Source organism: Engystomops pustulosus, chromosome 6 (assembly GCF_040894005.1).
Source record: "Engystomops pustulosus chromosome 6, aEngPut4.maternal, whole genome shotgun sequence".
NCBI classification, from domain to species: domain Eukaryota; kingdom Metazoa; phylum Chordata; class Amphibia; order Anura; family Leptodactylidae; genus Engystomops; species Engystomops pustulosus.
The window spans coordinates 104,469,532-104,490,558 of NC_092416.1; the positions used below are offsets into that span (position 1 = coordinate 104,469,532).

The window sequence follows — 21,027 nt, forward strand, 5'->3', positions numbered from 1 at the left end:
ACCACGTTTTGAGGCGCTGTTAAAATTTCTGCATTACAGTGATAATAGTCAGTGTCCTGCTGCTGGTGACCATGCCTAAGACCGATTGTACAAAATTAGGCCAGTAGTGACTCATTTTAATGAGGAATTTATGGAAGTTTACACCCCACAAAAAAATGTAGCCATCGACGAGTCACTTGTACTTTTTAGAGGTAGGCTTAAATTTCGGCAATATCTGCCAAGCAAAAGAGCTAGATAAGGGATCAAAGTTTACAAGCTCTGTGAAAGTGAAAGTGAAAGCGGATACACCTACAAATTCCGTATCTATGAGGGAAAGGACTCCCAGATCTGTCCACCTGAGTGTGGGATCTTTTATTCCCCCTGATGGGTAAAGGCTATCACCTTTACAAAGATAATTTCTATACAAGTGTCCTTCTCTTTCAGTGCCTCCTTGAAAAAGGAACAGTGGCCTGCGGAACAATAAGGAGGAATCAAAGAGGCCTCCCAAAAAATCTGGTGGACCTTAAATTGAGACGGGGTGAAAGCAGAATAACATCATGCTGACAAAATATAAGGACAAGAGAGATGTGTTTGTCCTCACATCTATCCATGCAGATTACAGCACCCCTGTCTCTGTTAGAGGAGCCAATGCCACAGTCCTCAAGCCAGTCTGCATACAGGAGTACAGCCAACACATGGGAGGGGTGATCTAGCCGATCAAATGCTACAGCCATATAATGCGATTCGCAAGTCCCGCACTTGCTACAAAAAAGTTGCAGTGCATTTAGTGCAAACTGCATTGTATAATTCTTTTATCATTTACCACAAGACCCGCCAATAAGTAACATACTTGGCATACCAAGAACAAGTAATAAAGCAATTACTGTTCCCAGAGGGTGAAGAGGGTGCGAGCACATCCCATACTAGTCACACCAGCAGAATTGTGCCAGGACAACATTTCCCATCTGAGATCCCCCCCACAGAAAAGAAAAGACGGCCATACAAAAAATGCTGTGTGTGTTACAAGAAGGGAACACGCAAAGATACGGGTTATCAATGCGACACTTGATAAGCCAGGGTTGTGCATCAAAGACTGTTTCCGCGCTTGCCATATTTCCCTGGAATATTAATTTTATTGTTATTTTGTCATTTTTGTTATTTTTACATGATCCTGAACAAACATGCCCAAAATTTCATTGCAATGTTGGCCATTTGCAAAGTGATATTATACCTAAAATTTAAAACCACATTTCATTTCATTTCATTATACCCCTAGATGAATACAGAAGGAACAAGTGTTCTTCACAACATGTGCAAATAGATTTTGCCTGGATTTAATTTTACTAGCGCCAAAAACTTTCATTATACCCCTAGATGAATAATTTCTGCTTTCTGGGTGTTGTTTTCAATAAGGTTCACTTATGGTGGTGTTACATTATTCTGTTACCTCAAATCTACTATAAGTGTGGAATGGGGCCTATAAGTCACTATTGCTTTCTCCTGGAAACCTTTAAGGGTTTTTCCAAAAGGGGGTCACTTGTTGGGGTTTTTAACTGTTTCCATTCCCCAAAGTCTTTGTAAATGAAAGGTGTGACATAAAACTTTCAGGAAAATTTACTCACTCATAACCAAATGGTGCTCGTTGGCGCTCTGTTCTGTGCCCTGCTATATGCCCTTAAAGCAGTTTACACCCACATGTGGGATATTTTCGTGCTCGGGAGGAATTGTGCAATAAAATGGGGTGTGTGTTTTTTCCTACAACCCATTGTAAATTTGTACATTTTAGGCCTAAATTAATATATTAGTGAAAAAAATTATTTTTAAAAATTTGACTTCCATATTATTTTAATTTTTGTGAAACACAGAGGCCATTGTACCCCTTAATAAATTTCTTCAGGGGTGTAGTTTCGAAAATGGGGTCACTTGTTGGGGTTTTTAAATGTTCCCATTCCCCAGAGTCTTTGTAAATGAATGATGGTGGCCTAAAACAGTTTCAGGAAAATCTACCCACTCATAACCAAATGGTGCTCGCTCTGTTCTGTGCCCTGCTATATGCCCTAAAAGCTGTTTACACCCACATGTGGGGTATTTGCGTGCTCAGGAGTAATTGTGCAATAAAATGGGGGGGGTTCCTAAATTTGTACATTTTAGGCCTAAATTAATATATTAGTGAAAAAATTTATTTTTCAAAATTTTACTTCTATTTCTCTTTAATTCCTGTGAAACACCGAAAGGGTTAAAAAAACTTTCTAAAAGTGGTTTTGAAAAGCTGGATGGGGGCATTTCTGAAAATGAAGTCATTTGTGATGGTTTTTTATTGCAAAGTCTTTTAAAAAGCTCTTTCTTAATTGCAATAGTCCATAAACACGGTTTCCAAATTTTCCTATAAATTGCTGTTACTATTGTAAGTCTGCTAACATCCTAGAAAAATTTAAGAATGTTTACAAAGTTATTAAAATATAATGCAGAGCTATGGTAAATGCTATTTATTAAGTAATTTGGATGGTAAGATTGTCTGTCTGAAAAAAAAAACATGTTAAATTAGAAAAATTGCTGATTTATTAGATTTTTTGCTACATTTCCCCTTTTTAATAAAAAACATGAATCATATCAACTAACATTTACCACTGACAAAGCACAGTGTGTCAAGAAAAAACAATCTCAAAATAACATAGATAAGTTAATGTGTTATTATCAAACAAAATGATACATGTCAGGTCTGAAAAATAGGCTTGTGTCCTGAAGGCCAATTTAGGCTGTGTCCTTAAGGTGTTAAGAGGCATGAAATTTTTTATTTTTTGTTTAGAGCGTTTTATGGCTTGTTTGCAATTTTGGTTAAAATTTTTTCTACTGTGTGGGACTTGAACAAGTAATCATTTGATCACTTGTTCAGTGTAATATGCCGCAATACTAATGTATTGCAGTATATTGCATTAATCGGCCTATGCATTAACAGGCATCTTCTGAAGGAAGCCCTAGGTCACATCATAGGATGCCAGGGCAGCCATTAAAGCAGTCAATACCTTGGTGTCTAGCACAGAGGATGTTATTCGGCTGGGTAAGCACCTGGCAATGCCCTAAAGACAATACTAGTCACCATGACTGCTGTGTCTATAGGGTTAAACAGACAGGGTTGTGAGTATTATGATTGCAGCTGTTAGCCGGGGAGTCCAGCTGTCACACACAGCTGGGCTCCCTCAGCAATTGAACAGGCTCTGCTTCTGAGCCCATGCTATTGCTAGGATGAGCAGGGGAGGTACTTGTCTCAGTTCGGCGCACACAGATAGGTGACATACACAAGATGAATCCAAAAACGGGGGTATTTTATTTCGTATCTCTGGAACACAACGCGTTTCAGAGTCTACAATGACTCCTTTATCAAGTGGATAGATACTGGGGGAACATAAAAAAAGGTATTTGGGGAGGGGAAAGGTACATATATAGTACAAAAAGTAGATAAAAGAATTATTTGTGTTTTAAAAGGTTTGGCAACCGAATCTTGACGACCCTTGTCCACGGGCAGCACCAGGAGACATTAACCATCTACACTTTCATTAGAGTTGTGCCTAAATCAGCACAACCACATCCGGTGAGCCTCTCTCCATTCAGCACCATAAGCTACATAAGCACCATAAGCTACTACCATACTACTCTATGAGCGCTTTTCTGGTCTCTCCTTGTCCGCCTTTCTATACGACATTGCTAGGATGAGGCATCAGACTTGTACGTCCAGTTACTCTACTACCACCCATAAACAGTATATATACAGTGTTTCCCTGAAAATAAGAATGCGTTTTATATAAATTTTTGCTCCTAAAGAAGCACTGGGTCTTTTTTCAGGGGAAGTTTTATTTTCCAATGAACAAGAATTCACATTTATAGTTGAACAAAAGATCAACATTTATTGATATACTATAATCATGTTATCACATACTTCAGCATAACCATCTGAATTCCATCAAGAAAGCCTTGTGATTCTATTTCTATGGTACCTATCTTGGTATTTATGAACAAAAATCAACATTTTTTACTTAAAGACCATCATGTTAACAACTTCCTTATGAATCCCCAAACTCTAAATTTATTTTCTTATGAGTCCATTTCTATTAGAATGATTTGACTCATGTTTAGTAATAGCACTATACCTCAATAAGGCTATAAATAACAACCGCTCCATCACTACACAACTTACTAGATTCCAAACACACCACGATTTCCATAAGATTAATAGAAACATCAGTGACAAACTACATAGAATGGAAAACGAACTAATTTATAAAAAAAAAAGCAAACAAACTCAATAGGGACAGAAACGACAGATGTCACTCTAGATATAGAGTCTGGCACAAAAAACTGACACACATCGGTGAATCAGATGATAATAAACCCCACAGACACCCAATCACCAAGAATACTACCCCGGTTGAAAACCCACGACCGCAAGTCGAACCTAGAACAATACCCCCTCCACGATCGACGTACAATGTACAATGGAGAGATATAACAATTCCAAAGGCCAGACAACCAAAAAACCTCCAAAACCCAAACCACAAGAACTGCAACATGGTCCTCGAAACAGAAAACAATAACACTGACATCATTCATGCTCCCCACTTTGAAATTGAGCATAACACCATTGAAGATTCAAACATACAACCTCATGTGGCCCCCATAGGTAACTCAGCCCTCAACACCACTCATGTTACAAGATAGGCACGCGACCAACTATTCACAGACATTGTTTGACAATTAACCCCTTAAGGACGCAGGGTTTTTTCGCTCATTCTCGCTCTCCACCTTCAAAAATCCATAACTTTTTAATTTTTCCGTGTACAGAGCTGTGTGAGGGTTTATTTTGTGCAAAACATATTTTACTTTCCTGTGATGTTATTTTTTATAACATGCCGTGTACTGGGAAGCAGGAAAAAAAATCCAAATGTGGAAGAATTGAAAAAAAACGCATGTGCGTCATGTTCTTGTGGGATCAGTTTTTACAACATTCACTCTGCGCTCCAAATAACTGCTCCACTTTATTCTTTGGTTCGGTACAACAGCGTTGATACCAAATTTACATTTTTTTAAACATTTTTTTCTTTTTTTTTACATTAACTCTAGATGTTCAGATCGTTCCTACCATATAATGCAATACTACTGTATTGCAGTATATGGTATTTCTGCATGCAATTCATTACAATGAGCCACTGGCTCATTGTAACGAATCTGCATAAACCATGCAGCCTCGGGTTTGATGAAGACCCGAGGCTGTCATGGCAATCAATCGCCGCCCCCCGATGACGTTCGGGGGAACGATATTGGAGAAAACATGCAAGCACCGACCGTGGGTGTTAGCGATGGGTCTTCGCTGCAATATGCAGCAAAGCCCATCTCTGTGACGTCATCGGGGAGCGGCGATTCATCGCCATGGTACCCTCAGGTCTTCCGAAGGCCCGAGGTTACTTTGGGTTCACCCATGCATTACAATGTGCTATTAGAGGAGTAAAATCCATATATACTGCCATACAGTAGTATATGATAGGATCGTACAGACAACCTAGGGTTAAAGTACCCTAGGGAGTATGAAAAATAGTAAAAATAAAAATAAAAAAAAAGTTTTAAAAAAAATTATAATAAAAAAACCTAAAAATTCAAATCATCCCCCTTTCCCTAGAACTGATATAAATATAAATAAACATTAAAAATCATAAACACATTAGGTATCGCTGCGTCCAAAAATGCCAATCTATAAAATTATGATACCGTTTTTTCACTGTGTTTAACCCTTTAACGGAAAATCACGCCCAAAGTAAAAAATGGCACTTATTTGCCATTTAAAAAAAAAATTCTATAAAAAGTGATCAAAAGATCGCACAGTACTAAAAATGAAAACACTGTAAATGTCATGAAAACGTACAGTGAAATCCGTAAAATTCAAGCCCACAAGAATACGGCACAAATGCATTTTTTTTTAAAATTTCACTGCATTTGTAATTTTTTTCCCGCTTCCCAGTACACGGTATGGAATATTAAATACCACCATTTTGAAGAAAATAAGCCTTCACACAGCTCTGTACTTGGAAAAATAAAAAAGTTATAGATTTTTGAAGGTGGGGAGTGAAAAATGAAAACGCAAAAATGAAAAAGGGCTGCAGCGTTAAGGGGTTAAAGGTGAGCGTAACCACACACACAGAACCTCGAGCACCTCCAGAAAAAAATGTGTTTATCTGACCGAGGGAGCGCCTGTCTTTTTTCTGCCCTCTTCTAATAAGCATTTCTTGTCTGGGTAGCTGTTTATAACATCTCCAAACATTTCTTTACCCATAGCTATGTGTTTCAGTCTCTCATGCTTTTTTACTGCTGTCATTCATCACGGAGCGTAGGATGAAAAAACTAAAAAAATAAAGTAAAATATTAATGAAACATAAAATATAAAAACTATAAAATTTGTGTTGTAGAGGACTTTAGGGGGTCATATACCAATTCCCAGCACAATTTGAGCATACTCAGTTTGTACAAGTCATTATATTTGTATGGCTTGTTTTAAAGATAGTGAGAACTTGGTTTACAAAGTGTATGCATTTAACATTCTGGAGATGTTGGGAAATTCTTTTCACATTCCTAATAAAAAGAGAATTTTGTAGAGTATGCTTATTCTGTTCTTAAGTACTCCACAATGGGCACATTTCTCACCATTTGTAAAGGGTTGAAATCAGCAAGTATTGCATGTGGGAGGTTTCCAACAGAAGCTAATGTAAAAGTGTAACTCTGAAGTTACCTGGCCAAAAATATTTTAGCATAGCTGGAGAGAGCCTCTCAAAACAATTCCACTGATACCTATATCATATTATAGAAGGTTGTAAAAAGAAGTAGGTCCATCAAGAGCCACCTATAAGAAGTAAAAAAATATATTTTTTTTTCCAATAACCCATGATATTTTTGCTCTCAAGAAAGTAATCCAATCCTCTCTTGAACATGTGAAGAGAATCCGCCATAACCACCTCCTGCAGCAGAAAGTATTACAGTAAATAATCCCGGTTTATGGTGATCGGATAAAAGCTTCTCCTCTAGGCATGAAGGATGCTTCCTTGTCCTGGTCAAAGGCCTAGATATAAAAAGATCTTTGGAGAGATCCATGTAATGATCATTTGGATATTTGTTCATTGTAAATAACCCCAAGTTTATTAATCCATTATTGAATTCTGTATTCTTTACCATCTGAGAGTTGGCCACAATAAATCCAAATGGGGGAGGGATGTTCGGTCATAATACTAAGCAAATAATCAAATAAGCATGCACCCAGGTCTCAGTACTTCAGACTTCACACAGATCTCTGTCACCTACAGAAATTGTCAGATGACTCTGATTCTTGTGTGCATCACAGATAACAAATGGAGTGAAAGCAACAACCTAATCCTTAATGCTTATAAAACAACGGAAATGGTCATAGACCTGCAAAGGAGCAACCCCCGCTGTATTCATATCAAAATCACAGGCCAGGAAATAGAACAGGTGAGCACCTATAAGTACCTGGGAATATTCATAGACAAAAGATTAGATTGGGAGATGAAAAGCGACAAAGTATAATAAAAGGCCTAGAAGGAAATCTAGAAGGAAACTTAAATCCTTCTAGATTTGCAACAAGTTTCTGAGGATGTTTTGCCATAATAGCCTCCATCCTATTCTTCGCCGTTGTGTGCTGGAGCAATGGCATAAACTCGCCAAAATCACCAAAAAGGCACATAGTATCACAGAAAGATGGTAAGAAAGATGCCTTAAGATGGTCTAGAATAAACGCCACCCCATGTTCCAACAACTTCATCATCAACATTACTCTAGCAACAAAGCAACATCAGCAACCGATATCGCCAGCTATGTTGACATACTTCCTGATTCCATAACATCAGAACATTGGCCACTGGGACAAAAAGTGTGGGTTGCCCCCCATGCACGCTCAGTATTCTTGTCTCCAAAGGAAACTTGTTTATTGCCTATATCTGTGTGTATTGTATATATTGTCTCTCGTCTACAATGCCTGGATCACTTTTACAATCAATAATAGTTGTTGTATTGTATCACATTCTAGTCTTCCAATTTCCCTAATAAGTTTGGTTGCTTTTCTCTGCACCTGTTCCATTTATTGTATGTCCTTTTTATACACTCTTGCCCAAAGTTGTACACAATGGGGGTCATTTACTAAGGGCCCGATTCGCGTTTCCGGACGTGTTACCCGAATATTTCCAATTTGCGGGGGGCGTGGCCTAACAAAACCCGACGGATTCGGAAAAACCGCCGCATTTAAAAAAAAATATGTGTCGCAAAAATTGCACTTACCTTCACTCGGCCCGGCTCGGTATATTCCAGTGCGTTCTGATGCTCTTCATCGCAGCAGAAGGAACTACCTTAATAAATTCCGGCCGGACCCGAATCCAGCGCAGAGAACGCGCTGCTGGATCGCGAATGGACTGGGTAAGTAAATCTGCCCCAATATTCCATGTATGGTCTAACCAGGAATTTGAATAAGTGAAAAACTATGTCCCTCTCTTGTTGCATCCCATGATTTTATTTGCTTTAATAAAAATAGTCACTAAAAATAGTCACTAAAATATTTAACCATGCAATTGATGGCTTGGAACATAATTGTACTCTTTGTTTCCACAGCCCAAGTGCATAACTTTACATTTATCTACATTAAACCTCATAAGCCATTCCTACAGTTTCCACAAATCCCTCTGTAATGTTAAACTACTTTACAGAACTTAGCATCATCTGCAAATATTGAAGCCCTACTGTTTATACCCTTTATGAGGTCATTAATAAAAATATTAATTATGACCCTTGTGGCATTATGACCCATTGGTAACTTCGACCCAATCTGAGAATGTGCCATTAATGATGACCCTCATCTTTCTATCACCAAGCCAATAGCTTACCCAAATACACAGATTTTCCTCTACTCCCAGCAGTCTCATTTTTGTATCAACCTTTTACACATACAGCACATACGCGTCACAGATGCAGCATATATACATCACATATATGATATATACATATTATGATGTACAATGTGCAGCATAATTTGGATATAATAATGCATATCCTCCCCTATTTATGTCACTGTATGTGTGTGTTTATGCTCTATATGAATGTGCACAAGTGTATAAATTTGTGATTGTAACTTGCATGTGTGAGTATACAAATATGTATAATTTTTAAGTGGGAAGGGGGGCCTCAAGACGAAGGCTGCTATGGGGCCCTGCCACTCCTAGTTACGCCACTGTCTACAATCCATTCTCAGTGCAGCAGCCAGGCTTGTCTTTCAGACCAAACGCTACACGGATTCCTGTCACTGCACTGGTTGCCTGTCTCCTTTCGTATTCAGTTTAAATTAATCACCCTCATCCACAAAGCTCTTCATAATGCTGCACCTAACTATGTCTCCTCTCTTACTCTATCATCCAACCCATGCTATTTGATCCGCCAGTGATCTTAGATTATTCTGTTCCTTAATTCAAACCTCCCACTCATCTTATCTGGAATGCCCTAGCCCAGTCTATCAGACTAATACCCAACCTCCAAAGCTTCAAATGTGCTCTTAAAACCCAGTTATTAAGGCAGGCCTATCATATTCGCTAACTGCATGCAACTTTAACTCTTTATAACTAATTCTGGGTATTCCCCCTGTCGGTTATCCAGAAAATGCTTTTCTGCAGTCCTACTGACTTTGGACTTTGCATATAAGATGGCACCTGATGGCTGGTTCAAGCTGCAGCATATTTATTCATTATATTATTTTTATTCCATTCCCTTATAAAAATGACTAGATCAATATACAAGCTCCTGTACCTCTTATACTCTCATCCTCATAGAATGTAAGCTCTTGTGAACAGGGTCCTCATTCCTATTGTTTCATATGACTGTTATTACTCTATAATGTCTAATTTTATCTGTATATTTTCCCCAGAATCTGTAAAGTGCTACGAAATTAGATGGCACTATATAAATAAAGATTATCATTATTATTAATATAAGTGCAGACTTTAAACAGGAAAGAGCAGACATGGTCCTCAGCTACAGAAGCTACTTCCTGCTGTTACTGAGCAAAGGCTCAGGACTGAGCACATTGCATAGCCCCACCCCCTTTGCAACCAGTATCTCCTGTTGCACAGTTTCATCATGACAACCAGAGTGCAGGGCTGAAGGAAGAGTTTAAGTTTTTAGCCATTACAGCTTTAAAGTTCTGCTTTAAAGGGACATTATTATATCAAGAGATCATTATGCTTAATAGATTGACCAGGACTTCTTGCAATTTTGTTTCAATTAAAAATTGTTATCAACTAAATACATTTTAAAGGGAAAAAAAAGAAACCAAATATATTCTGCTGTACATAACTTTAAGGTTGTAATAAGAAAATACCTTAGTAACGCCAGATGAGGTCTGTGCTGAATGGTGAATAGCTGGTATTTTTGTTGCCAATGGGTCAGTCTCCACAATAAGTCTTGCAACTGGTTGATTCACCTGAATTATTTGAGGAGAATCAAACTAGAACAAAATAACAGTAATTATTGAAATGTTTACCTTATGCAGTTGTCTTTTTTTGAATGCCCAGATTCCAAAAAATATTCACTGTAGCTTTTAATTATTAGTACTATTTTATGAATGTGCCTTTACAGCCACATACCTGAAATGCAGTGCTTGTGGGTGTTGGGGACAGGTTAATTGAAAGACCAGGAGAAGGAGCAAAGCGAGGTGAAGAAGAATTGGATGAAGAAGAGGAGCTTGTGATGTCATCATCAAAGGTAAAAGTATCAGAAGATGAAGAGATATGATCTTTAAAGTAAAAATATCTGGGTAAAAATTACTTAGATCTCCATTCATTTTTGTTTTTCTAAATGTATATGACAGTTGTTTGTATTAGCATTTAAATGTTCACTACCTTTCAACAAACTTTTCATAAATTATAGGCTCAGATGAAAACAAGCACCTTTTAATATATATTATCAAGATGTTTCTTCTTAAATTTATTTTGGTTCCCATCAATCCCCCTCTTTCCCTATCTGTTTTTCACTTTAGAATGTTAGCTGCTGGGAAGATGGGCAGATGCTCACAGAGGTTTCAGATTCTGGGGGACATTTATTGGGGTTTTTATGACAGAAAACTGAAATAGAAGCCCTGAAATAATCACAATTGCTGGCAGATGGCTAGGAGAGGGATTATTATCGCCTATACACCTTTTCCAAGCCAAGGGGGCTGGAGGGGTGTAAAGAGGGTGCGGACGGCATCTGAGTAGGTGGCGCTGGGCATTCCTAACCCGTGTCTGCAATCTTGCTGTAGCCAGCAAATTTTCACAAGTGAAAGTTTGCATGCTGTGTTTGCCCTGCCTAATACATGAGGAGGCCTAAACTGGCACCACCGGATTGATAGGGATTTACTTTCATCTGAAAACAGCACCTTTGACCAATCAGCAACATTCCAGTTCTTTTTCTTCTTGGCTAAGGTAAGGCACTTCTGTCAATGTCTGTTGGTCAGGAATGGCTTGACACATAGAATGTGGCTCTTGTAACCCATATTTTGCATACATCTGTGTGTGATGGCTGTTGAAGCACTGACTCCAGCAGCAGTCCACACCTTGTCAATCTCCCTCAACTTTTTTCTTTACAATTCTATCAAGGCTAGGGACCTTTTTCTACCTCACTTCCGCTATCTTACCTGGGATCGCCACTCCCTGTGACGTCTCCATGGTAGCCTCGGGTCTTCCGAAGACCCGAGGCTATTTCGTTTTAACCCCTTCATTACAGGCAGCTTCTTTAACAATGAACTTTTGTGGCTGAGCGTCCTAGTCGAGTATGTTAATGACTGCCTTCTCAACATCTGTCAAGTCAGTATTCTTACCCATGCTTGTGTCACCTACTGAACTAGGCTAAAGGACCTTTTAAAACACTTCCTTGGCTGTAAGCCAGTAATCATTATCATAAATAAACACTTGAAAAAGCTATCTGTTTGTAATGACTGTAGAGTGTAGAGTTTCACTTTTTGAATTTAATTACTAAAATAATGAAACTTTTTCCTGATATTCTAATTTATTGAGAAGCACTTGTAGATGGGATCCCCCTGGTTTTCATACCAACGACATGCACCCCCTATAACGCTGGGGGGCACTTGTGGTGGCAAACATTTTGAGCACTGCATCTTCATTACACACTGCTAGAGGCTCCCAGCTGTCATGGCAACCAGTCATCAAGTGGGTGGTGGAATCAGTGCCAATATGTCAGCAGCACCTAACATGAATACTGCCTCCCTAGGTGTCTGTCCTCTGTGTAATAGATCCTTAATATAAAGAATGACTTTGTTTTTTGAATGAACAAAACAGCTGTATATTCCAATTACATAACATAAGAGGAAATTTTTAGTCAGACTAATCCCACCTTTAAAGCAAGGGCTTTATAGTGTAACATTGATTGTCATAGTTTCCTCACCTTTTAGTCCATTCTTCATTCCATTAGCAATAGGCAGAATGTTTTTCTTAACAAGCTCTAAAGGACCAGGTCGATGTAAAATTTTTTCATTCAAATCTTCAGCCAAGCGAGCTTTTTTCTCTTTGAGTTCATCAGATTCAACTGCACCATCTGAAACATAGTTTAGTGCATACATTTATTGTGGCTTCATTTGAAGAATCCACAGAAAAATAAAAAGTCAGCATTAAAGGGGTATTCTCGTCTGGGCATTAACATTCAGTTTGATTAATCTGATTTGCCCAAAGAAACAAAAGGTTTTTGTATATGAAATGTCCAGGAGTTACTACATGTCCCGCAGCCATCTTGGGGTAATGTTTGCTGAATCCAGGGGGCTAGGCAGTACTGAATAGTACATGTCTGGCCACCACTGCTAGAGTGTGGGGTGGTCGTATCCGAGGAAGTTATCTGGTTTCTAAGGAACAACATGCCTACATTTGTGAGAAATTATCTTAACACAGGAACATTTTTTTAACAACATCCAATTGAAGAAATGTTTACATGCGACAAATGAATTAAATGTGAATGCCTAGTTGGGAATACCCCTTTAAGTATAATTATTGTTGTAAGTGCAACATGATGTGGCTCGAGACAATGTAATGGTCTTTTTGGACAGAGGAAGAGCCAAGCCATTAATGCCTACATTGCCCCTAATAAAGACTGTATAAACAGCCTGTATGTGATAACAATGGACTGTGCTATTTCACCTGGAGGCTAACAAGAAGACACTGAGGACAGCTGCATGTCATTGCCCCTTGGGGATTCTCCCAGATCTTGTGGGAGACAAAGATTCAATTTACTTGTCCTGCAAGTTTGTGTGATAAGAAGATATGAAAGCAAGGATGCCACCTATTGACTTTACATCATCATGGGATTGACCAAGACAGTGGTGGAAGTGGTATGAGGATAGGCAATGTGTGTGAGATATTAGTGTAGTATATAAGATTGTATACAGATCTTTAGTCAGAGCACTTCCTTCCCCACCGTCTCTCTGTCCCTTAGTTAGTTTACCCTCTAAGTATATTTCCCTGTATTGTACTCTTAATAAACCCACTGTAAAGATCCATTGAGTATTGTTGTTAATTTAATATTAACTGGCACCCCAAAACCAAGCAGATATTACAAGTAACATGCATACAAACAACCAACCCCTTAACCAATAAAAGATCATTTGAAAAAAAACATGCATGGCTGGGCTCTGGTACAGTAAAAGCTTTTGTTTAACATGTGCTTAAACACAGATATAAAAATGTACTTATTCTAGAAAATGAATTTGATAACCTGAACAAAACTATTTAATCAACCATGGGGGTAAGGCTAAATACCTGATACAACTATAAGATAAGTGCTTTTAATGAACAAACTATGTTTTTTGAATTCTTCACTTCCATAGCACAGCACACATGGATCAAATTCTCTGCCTTGCATGTTCCATTTCAGAGCACTGCAAATAGAACATCACACCCACCTCCCAAGTGTGACAAAAAATAAATACAACCTTCAGAAAAAGGTATCTTCATAGCTGCCACTTTGTGTATTTTGTTCTGAGCCTTGCATTTCATAAAATCCTCTGGCTGTAATGTAAAACTTTAAAGTTAGTGGAAAAACAAAGAATAAAGCTGGCCATAAGTTTCATCCCCATTCTGACCATTGTGACCAAAGGTTTTCACCATCAGACTGCTAGTAGTTAAAGAATCATTCAATAAATATTTAGCATTCATTTTTCTGTAGAAAGGTGAATCTACTGTAGGTCAGCGATATAGGTAATCTCTTAGCAAACAGAAGGTAAAATCTAGCTTACCCCTAACCAAATTGTGGTCATTCCATCTCGAGGGCACGTTAACATCTTATTGCTGAGTATAGTAAAAAAAGAAGAAGTAGAAATCTGGCTCCATGGAGAAATCTAAAAGCCTTTATTCCAGAAGTTTAAATGGCATCCAGACATATTTGCAGGATATCGGGCAGTGCATCACATCAAAGCCTTACAAGCACTTTGTGTGCCCTTACTCATGATTGTTTCAGCATATAGAGGGGGAGGACACATAGTATATTTTATGTGTTTCCGGACAATTGTCTTCTCCTCTGATGTCATAACCCTCAATAAACATCAAAAATAGCATAACATCATTAAAACCATATTACAAACGTGAAACATAAATGAAAAATATTATACAAATCTCCCAAAGCTGATAAGGCAACAGGTGGGCCTATGGGGGGCAAAGCACATTTGGGTTGTAGGTGTGTATAAAGAGATAGCACTTTAGTGGATTGTTAACCACATATATTGACATTTAAAAGGTGGAAGCCAAGCCCACTGACTGCATTGCACATATAACAGTGATAACATGACACAATAAAAAAACCTGTTTCGTATCTCCCAAGGAATAAGTAGCCTATGCAGGATAAACATACTGTTAAACACCTGAAACCTTCATAAGTACTGGGCTGTAGCCCCAATATAGCAGGTTATTCCCATGTTCCCCAAACAGCCCTCAGCCTCCAAAACCACCCTAGGCCCCAACATGGTAGCAGTTGACTGAAAATCTCATGGCCGTACACAGGATAGAATGGGTCCATTTGGCCAAGTAGACTGAGATACCGACAGACTTACATGTTCAATATTCCAAGACCCGATCATTCCACATGACATGTAGGTGGGCAAGAAAGGTCATGGAATATGAAATTGCTTTATCGTGCTTTATCTTGTATAAAGAAAATTCTCACATTTCAATCCCCTATTGATCTTTACACAATAGAAATCATTTTTAACCCCTGACTTCACAATTTTACTCAGCTTTATTGCTGTTTTAGTTCCTATCATTCAGTGATGGTCAGTGTAAGATTTCAGGGTATGAGCGAGGACTCTCTAATCAGACACTTCATGATTCCTCTAGTTCTGTGTGCTGACAATGTCATTAGATTATCAGGGTAAGGGTTTATATACACTTTCGGTTAGCTTCTGAACATCGTACTAGTATCTGACACATATAAAGATAGATGAGACAGATCAGAGATGATGAGATCCATGAGATGCATATTACACATGATAATCTTAGCTCTACTATCACAGCCATAACATACACAACTCTGCTATATACCTCCCTCCCCCTCCCCTGGATAAAGATCTTATCTGTCTGTAGCTTGTAGCTTTACTCTCCTCACAATGATGTTTGCTGGCAGGAAGTCAGCTCACACGAGTTTGTCCTGAAATGCAAGGGTGGGGGCTAGAGTCAGAGAGCAGAGAAAAGCTCAGCACAGCGTCAGACAGAAGAACAAGATTTCTGAAAACCCTTAACTCAGAAGACCAAGGGTGGGGTCTAGGGGCAACCAAAATTGTGTACACCAGAACTGATAGAGACATGGTGGGATTATATCAGTAAAATGCTGTATTTTTGTTAATAACAATGAAATACAGAATGTGTTATTTTGTTACCCTGCATATATTTAAGAAACTTGTCTTTGTGGGAATACTCCTTTAAGAAAACAAATAAAGTAAGCCCATAATTAGAAGTCCTATATATACATGTACATCCAAATAAATTAAAAACATAAATATAAATATCAGCAAAAAGTTTTATTTTTCAGTAATTCAATTCACAAAGTGAAACTATATAATATAATCATACATAGAGTCATCACATACAAGGTGAACATTTTCAAATGTTTATGATTATGGCTTAAAGCCAAAGAAACCCCAAAAATATTTATCATAGTTCATACAGTTGAAAAAAAAAACATGTCCATTAAGTTCAACCAAGGAAGGGATTGTATAGGATGAGGAAGGGATTTAGGGGAAACAATTCTATGTAATATAACCATCAATGTTAATTAGGTATAAGAAGGCATATAGACCCTTCTTGAAGTGCTCTGCTGCCCCTACTGTGACCAGGGCCTGAGGCAGGCCATTCCACAGATTGACAGTTCCTATAGTAAAAAAAAACTCTGTCAACTCTGGTGATTAAACCTTGTTTTCTCCAGACAGAGATAGTGCCCCCTTGTCTTTTGATTTGATTTAATCTGGAACAACTTTCCTCCATACTTTTTGTATTGACCATTCATATATTTATATAAATAATAATGTCCCCTCTTAGTTGTCTATTTTGCAGACTAAATAAATCTAGTTGTTTTAATCTTTCCTCATAATTGAGACCCTCCATACCCCTTATCATTTTTGTGGCTTTTCATTGTAGCCTCTCCAGCTCCACGGTTTCCTTTTTATGGACCGGAGCCCAAAACTGGAATATTCAAGATAAAGCTGTACCAGTGTAATAATACATCCCTATCCCGAGAGTGCATACCATCTTTGAGACAGCTGATGGACATTGCATACTGTTATTTATGATCTACTAGTGCACCCAGGTCCTTCTCAACAAAGGACTCTCCCTGATTTACTCCCCCAAGGACATATGCTGCATGTGGATTATTAGACCCCAGGTGCATAACCTTACATTTATCCACATTGAACCTCATTTGTCAAGTGGATGACCAAACATTCAGTTTGTCCAAGTCACCTGCAGCCTATGAACATCCTCCATAGACTCTATTACACTACACAGCTTGGTGTCATCTGCAAAAATAGACACAGTGCTATTAATTACCTACATCTATATAATTAATAAATAAATTAAATAGTGGTGGGCCAGGCACAGAACCCTAGGGTACACCACTTACCACTCATAACTGGTGACCATTCTGTGTAGGAATCATTGACCACAACTCTCTGGATACGATCCTTCAGCTAGTTTTCAATCCAATTGCAAATGATTCCTTCCAAACCAATAGACCTTATTTTGCAAAGACCAGGAACACCTTTTTTAAATATTGGCACCACATTCGCCTTGCACCAGTCACTTGGTACCGTATCAGACACAGCAATAATAGAACTGAGTTCTTTAAGAACTCTGGGGTGTAACCATCTGATCCAGGAGCCTTGTACACATTTATTTTATTGAGCTTGGATTGCATCATGTCTACATTCAGCCAGTCTAGTATTTTGCAGGATATATCGCATGCACTGGCACCACCCACTCCAGAGGTTCTTTCTTCTATTGTATAAAAGGAGCTAAAGAAAACCCTTTTTTTTATCTCCACCTTCTCTTGGTCTGTAGTCACCAATGTCTCTTGTTCAGAATATAGGAGTCCAACTTTCTCTGACCCATTTTTTTTGCATTGATATACCTAAAAAGTTTCATGGGATTTGTTTTGCCATCTATGGCCACCTGTCTTTCATTTTGTATTTTGGCTGATTTTATTTCCTTCTTACAGATTTTGATGTTTTCTAATTATTGAAAGCTTCAGGTGACCCGAGATTTATATTTTTTGAATGCCCTCTCTTTACCAGTATAGATTTGAAAGTCTTCCATTTAACATTAGTATCATCATGTGACAGTATCTGATCCCAGTTTATATCCTGTAGTACAGCCCTGAATTTCAGGAAATTAGCCTTCTTAGAATTCAATATTTTGATTTTCCCACAAGTTTTTGCTTTTTACAGCTTAAGAAGAAAATAATTATATTATGATCGCTATGCCCAAGGGTTTTCCAGACACTGACAATTTGGACAATCTCCGCATTGTTAGAAAGTAGTGCAAACAGCACTAGGTACAGTTTGCCTGTAATGTGTGCAGAGTCCACCAGATTAATTAAAAGTGGTGAGAAGGAGGAATTTTTTTTTTATTAAAACGGTAGGGAAAGTGGAGACTACTTTCAAATTATTGGAAAGCTCCTAGTCGAAAGGAAAGTCGTTTAAAAATTGGATCCTAGGGAGTACTTTGGTGAAAGTTTTTAAGAAGACACTACAGTTACAAGAATACCTGCAGGAGACTCCGCTATGGTTTAATTCAAACTAGGTTGACATGCGGAAAATTTCTGACAGATGTTTTTGGTGTAGGTTAGGGATTAGAAACATCTCTCAAATAGTGGTGGATGGTCAAATCAAAAAAATGCAAGTCTCAGGTCCCATCTACACTTGCGTTTTTCACACACATTTTCTGCGCATGCTTTTGACATGTAGAACTTGCATTGCACTCTGACCCATTGTAATCGATGGGCTTTTTCAGACTTTCATTTTTTTTGTTTTTTTTTAAAAGCACATTTAAATCTCGTTATGCTCTACTTTTGCAATTCACGTGGGTGAAAAACGCACCATACAAGTCTATTGAGACGCACCAAAGACACATGCAAGTGCAATGCTTTTTTCACGCATCAAATGCCATAGAGTGCAGTCCTGAGTCCTTTTCACGCACATTGGGGGTCATTTACTAAGGGCCCGATTCGCGTTTTCCCGACGTGTTACCCGAATATTTCCGATTTGCGCCGATTGTACCTGAATTGCCCCGGGTTTTTGGCGCACGCGATCGGAATTTGGCGCATCGGCGCCGGTATGCACGCGACGGAAATCGGGGGGCGTGGCCGAACGAAAACCCGACGTATTCGGAAAAACCGCTGCATTTAAAAAAAAATTTGTGTCGCGAAAATTACACTCACCTTCATCCTGGATAGGCCGGTGTATTTCGAGGCATTCCAGCGAACTTCAGCGCAGCAGCGCCACCTGGTGGACGTCGGAGGAACTGCTTTGATGAATCCCGGCCGGACCCGAATCCAGTGCAGAGAACGCGCCGCTGGATCGCGAACGGACCGGGTAAGTAAATCTGCCCCATTATCTGCGAGTGAAAAACGCATTGAAATTGCATTGAAAATGCATTGAAAACGCGCGTGAAAAACTGAGACACTGAACAAAGTGTGACTGAAAACTGATTGAACTATTATGCACCCTGATCAGACTCTGACGTGATCTGCAACGCAAGTATGGAAGGGGCCTTAGAGACACACGACTTTTTGAATTTTATTAGGAATACAGAGAGTCATAATAAAATTGTTTCTAAGATATACAAGTATGTGAGAAAAAGTTTCTCGAAACACATTAAATATAAGTCATGAAATAAATGGGAAAAAAATTATAGGAGTTATTGGTGACAGTGAGTGGATTGAAGTTCATAAAAATAAGAAAAGAGGATCTATTAGTTGGAACCACAGGTTGATTTCATTTTTTTTTTTTTACATCAGTTATATTATACACCGATGGGCCGATGGATTCAAGGTGCTGCGTGTGTCACTCAATGGAAGCAGTTTTATTTCACATAGCTTGGCCCTGCCTGGGTATCCTGAATTTTTGGGAAGAGATTTTTCGTGGAATTTTAGTAGCTCTCAATGTTGAAAAGAATGGAAAAGTGAGGATTCAATGTGGGAGTTTGATAATTAAGTTAATGAATGTGGCTTTTGTTTGCATTGCTCGAAAATGGGGTTCAAAGAATTACCCGAATGTAGACTCCTGGTACAATTTTTCCCCTAAGGTCAAAAACTATGAAGGTGTATGGGTTAAGAATAAAATATTAGGGCTGAAAAGAATGGAAATCTGGGCTTTATGGCACTGATTAAAGTTTTTTTCCTTTGCTAGTGGACCAGTGTGTGGGGGAGAGGGGGCAGAATGGTAATTTAAATTTTTGATAGCTAATCATTTAAAAAAAAAAAAAAAAGTAGGAAAAGGAAGAGAAGAAGAATAGAGGAAGAAAAGATATGGGAAAAAAGAAGGGATAGGTTAATAAAAAGGTATTTTTGTCTATTTGGCAATAAATACTTTGCTGTACAATTTTGTTCACTGTAGGAGTTTATTCGGAAGATAATGAATACAATATTTAACACAGTAATGTACATTTTCTGTAGAATGTTTTGTATAAAGCTAACCATCTTTTTTAAAAATAGAGAATATTAAGAAAAGAAAAACATTTTCAAAATGTAGTGTCCCAGTACCTCATCCCAACTATTGGATAATATAGTTGTCGGGTGGTTGAGGATTTGCCAAATGTATTATGTGATTCAGTTAAAGGGGTTATCCGGTTATAAAAAGTTACTTAGGGCCGGCCTGGGGCGGGATATTTAAAAATAATAAACTTGTAATTACCTTCTCCGGCGCCGCCAATATCCCGCGCCGCGGTCCGTTTGATCCATGCCCTTGTTTGTTTACAGGGACAAAGAAGCGGCACACAGGGACCCCTTGTAACAAACCGCCGCACAGATGAGACAGACTGCGGTGCAGGACATCAGCAGCGCCGGACGAGGTAAGTACACGTTTATTATTTTTAAATAGCCCACCCCAGCCCCGCCCTAAATAAATTTGTATATCTGGATAACCCCTTTAATATTTGCTGCCATCTACTGGCATAATTGTATAGGTGTAAGAGTTGTAGTCACATGACCTTCCCTCAGCCAGGCTGCCTGGGAAGCCTCTAGAATCTTCTGAGGGAGGAGTCTCCCAGGTGATACATGTGAACCAGAGGGAGAAGCCAGTTGGGACTAGATGCTGAGGAGAAGATTTTTCAGTCAGTATTTTGAGTATACAACTATTTAGACTGCTCTTCACATTCAGCCTAGGCCCCAACTTCCAATTACCTAATCTAGTTAGAGATCTGTATTAAACAACACTAACATCCATTCCCAGCATTGGAAATTGCATAACCTACCACTCTCCTTTCTGAGAAGAAG

The 21,027-nt window shown here is 38.6% G+C and overlaps 1 protein-coding gene across 3 annotated transcripts in view; it reads right to left on the reverse strand.

Annotated features, from left to right (window-relative positions):
* The window catches only part of MAMSTR (MEF2 activating motif and SAP domain containing transcriptional regulator), a 195,172-nt gene that overhangs the window by 87,589 nt on the left and 86,556 nt on the right, over positions 1 to 21,027 (reverse strand). For all 3 annotated transcript variants that reach the window (XM_072110516.1, XM_072110518.1, XM_072110517.1), the window contains exons 4-7: positions 13,985 to 14,060; positions 12,451 to 12,600; positions 10,656 to 10,804; positions 10,391 to 10,516 (exon numbers count right to left, since the gene is read on the reverse strand). In XM_072110516.1, the coding sequence (XP_071966617.1) occupies positions 10,391 to 10,516; positions 10,656 to 10,804; positions 12,451 to 12,600; positions 13,985 to 14,060 (501 nt within the window). The remainder of the gene's footprint in view (positions 1 to 10,390; positions 10,517 to 10,655; positions 10,805 to 12,450; positions 12,601 to 13,984; positions 14,061 to 21,027) is intronic.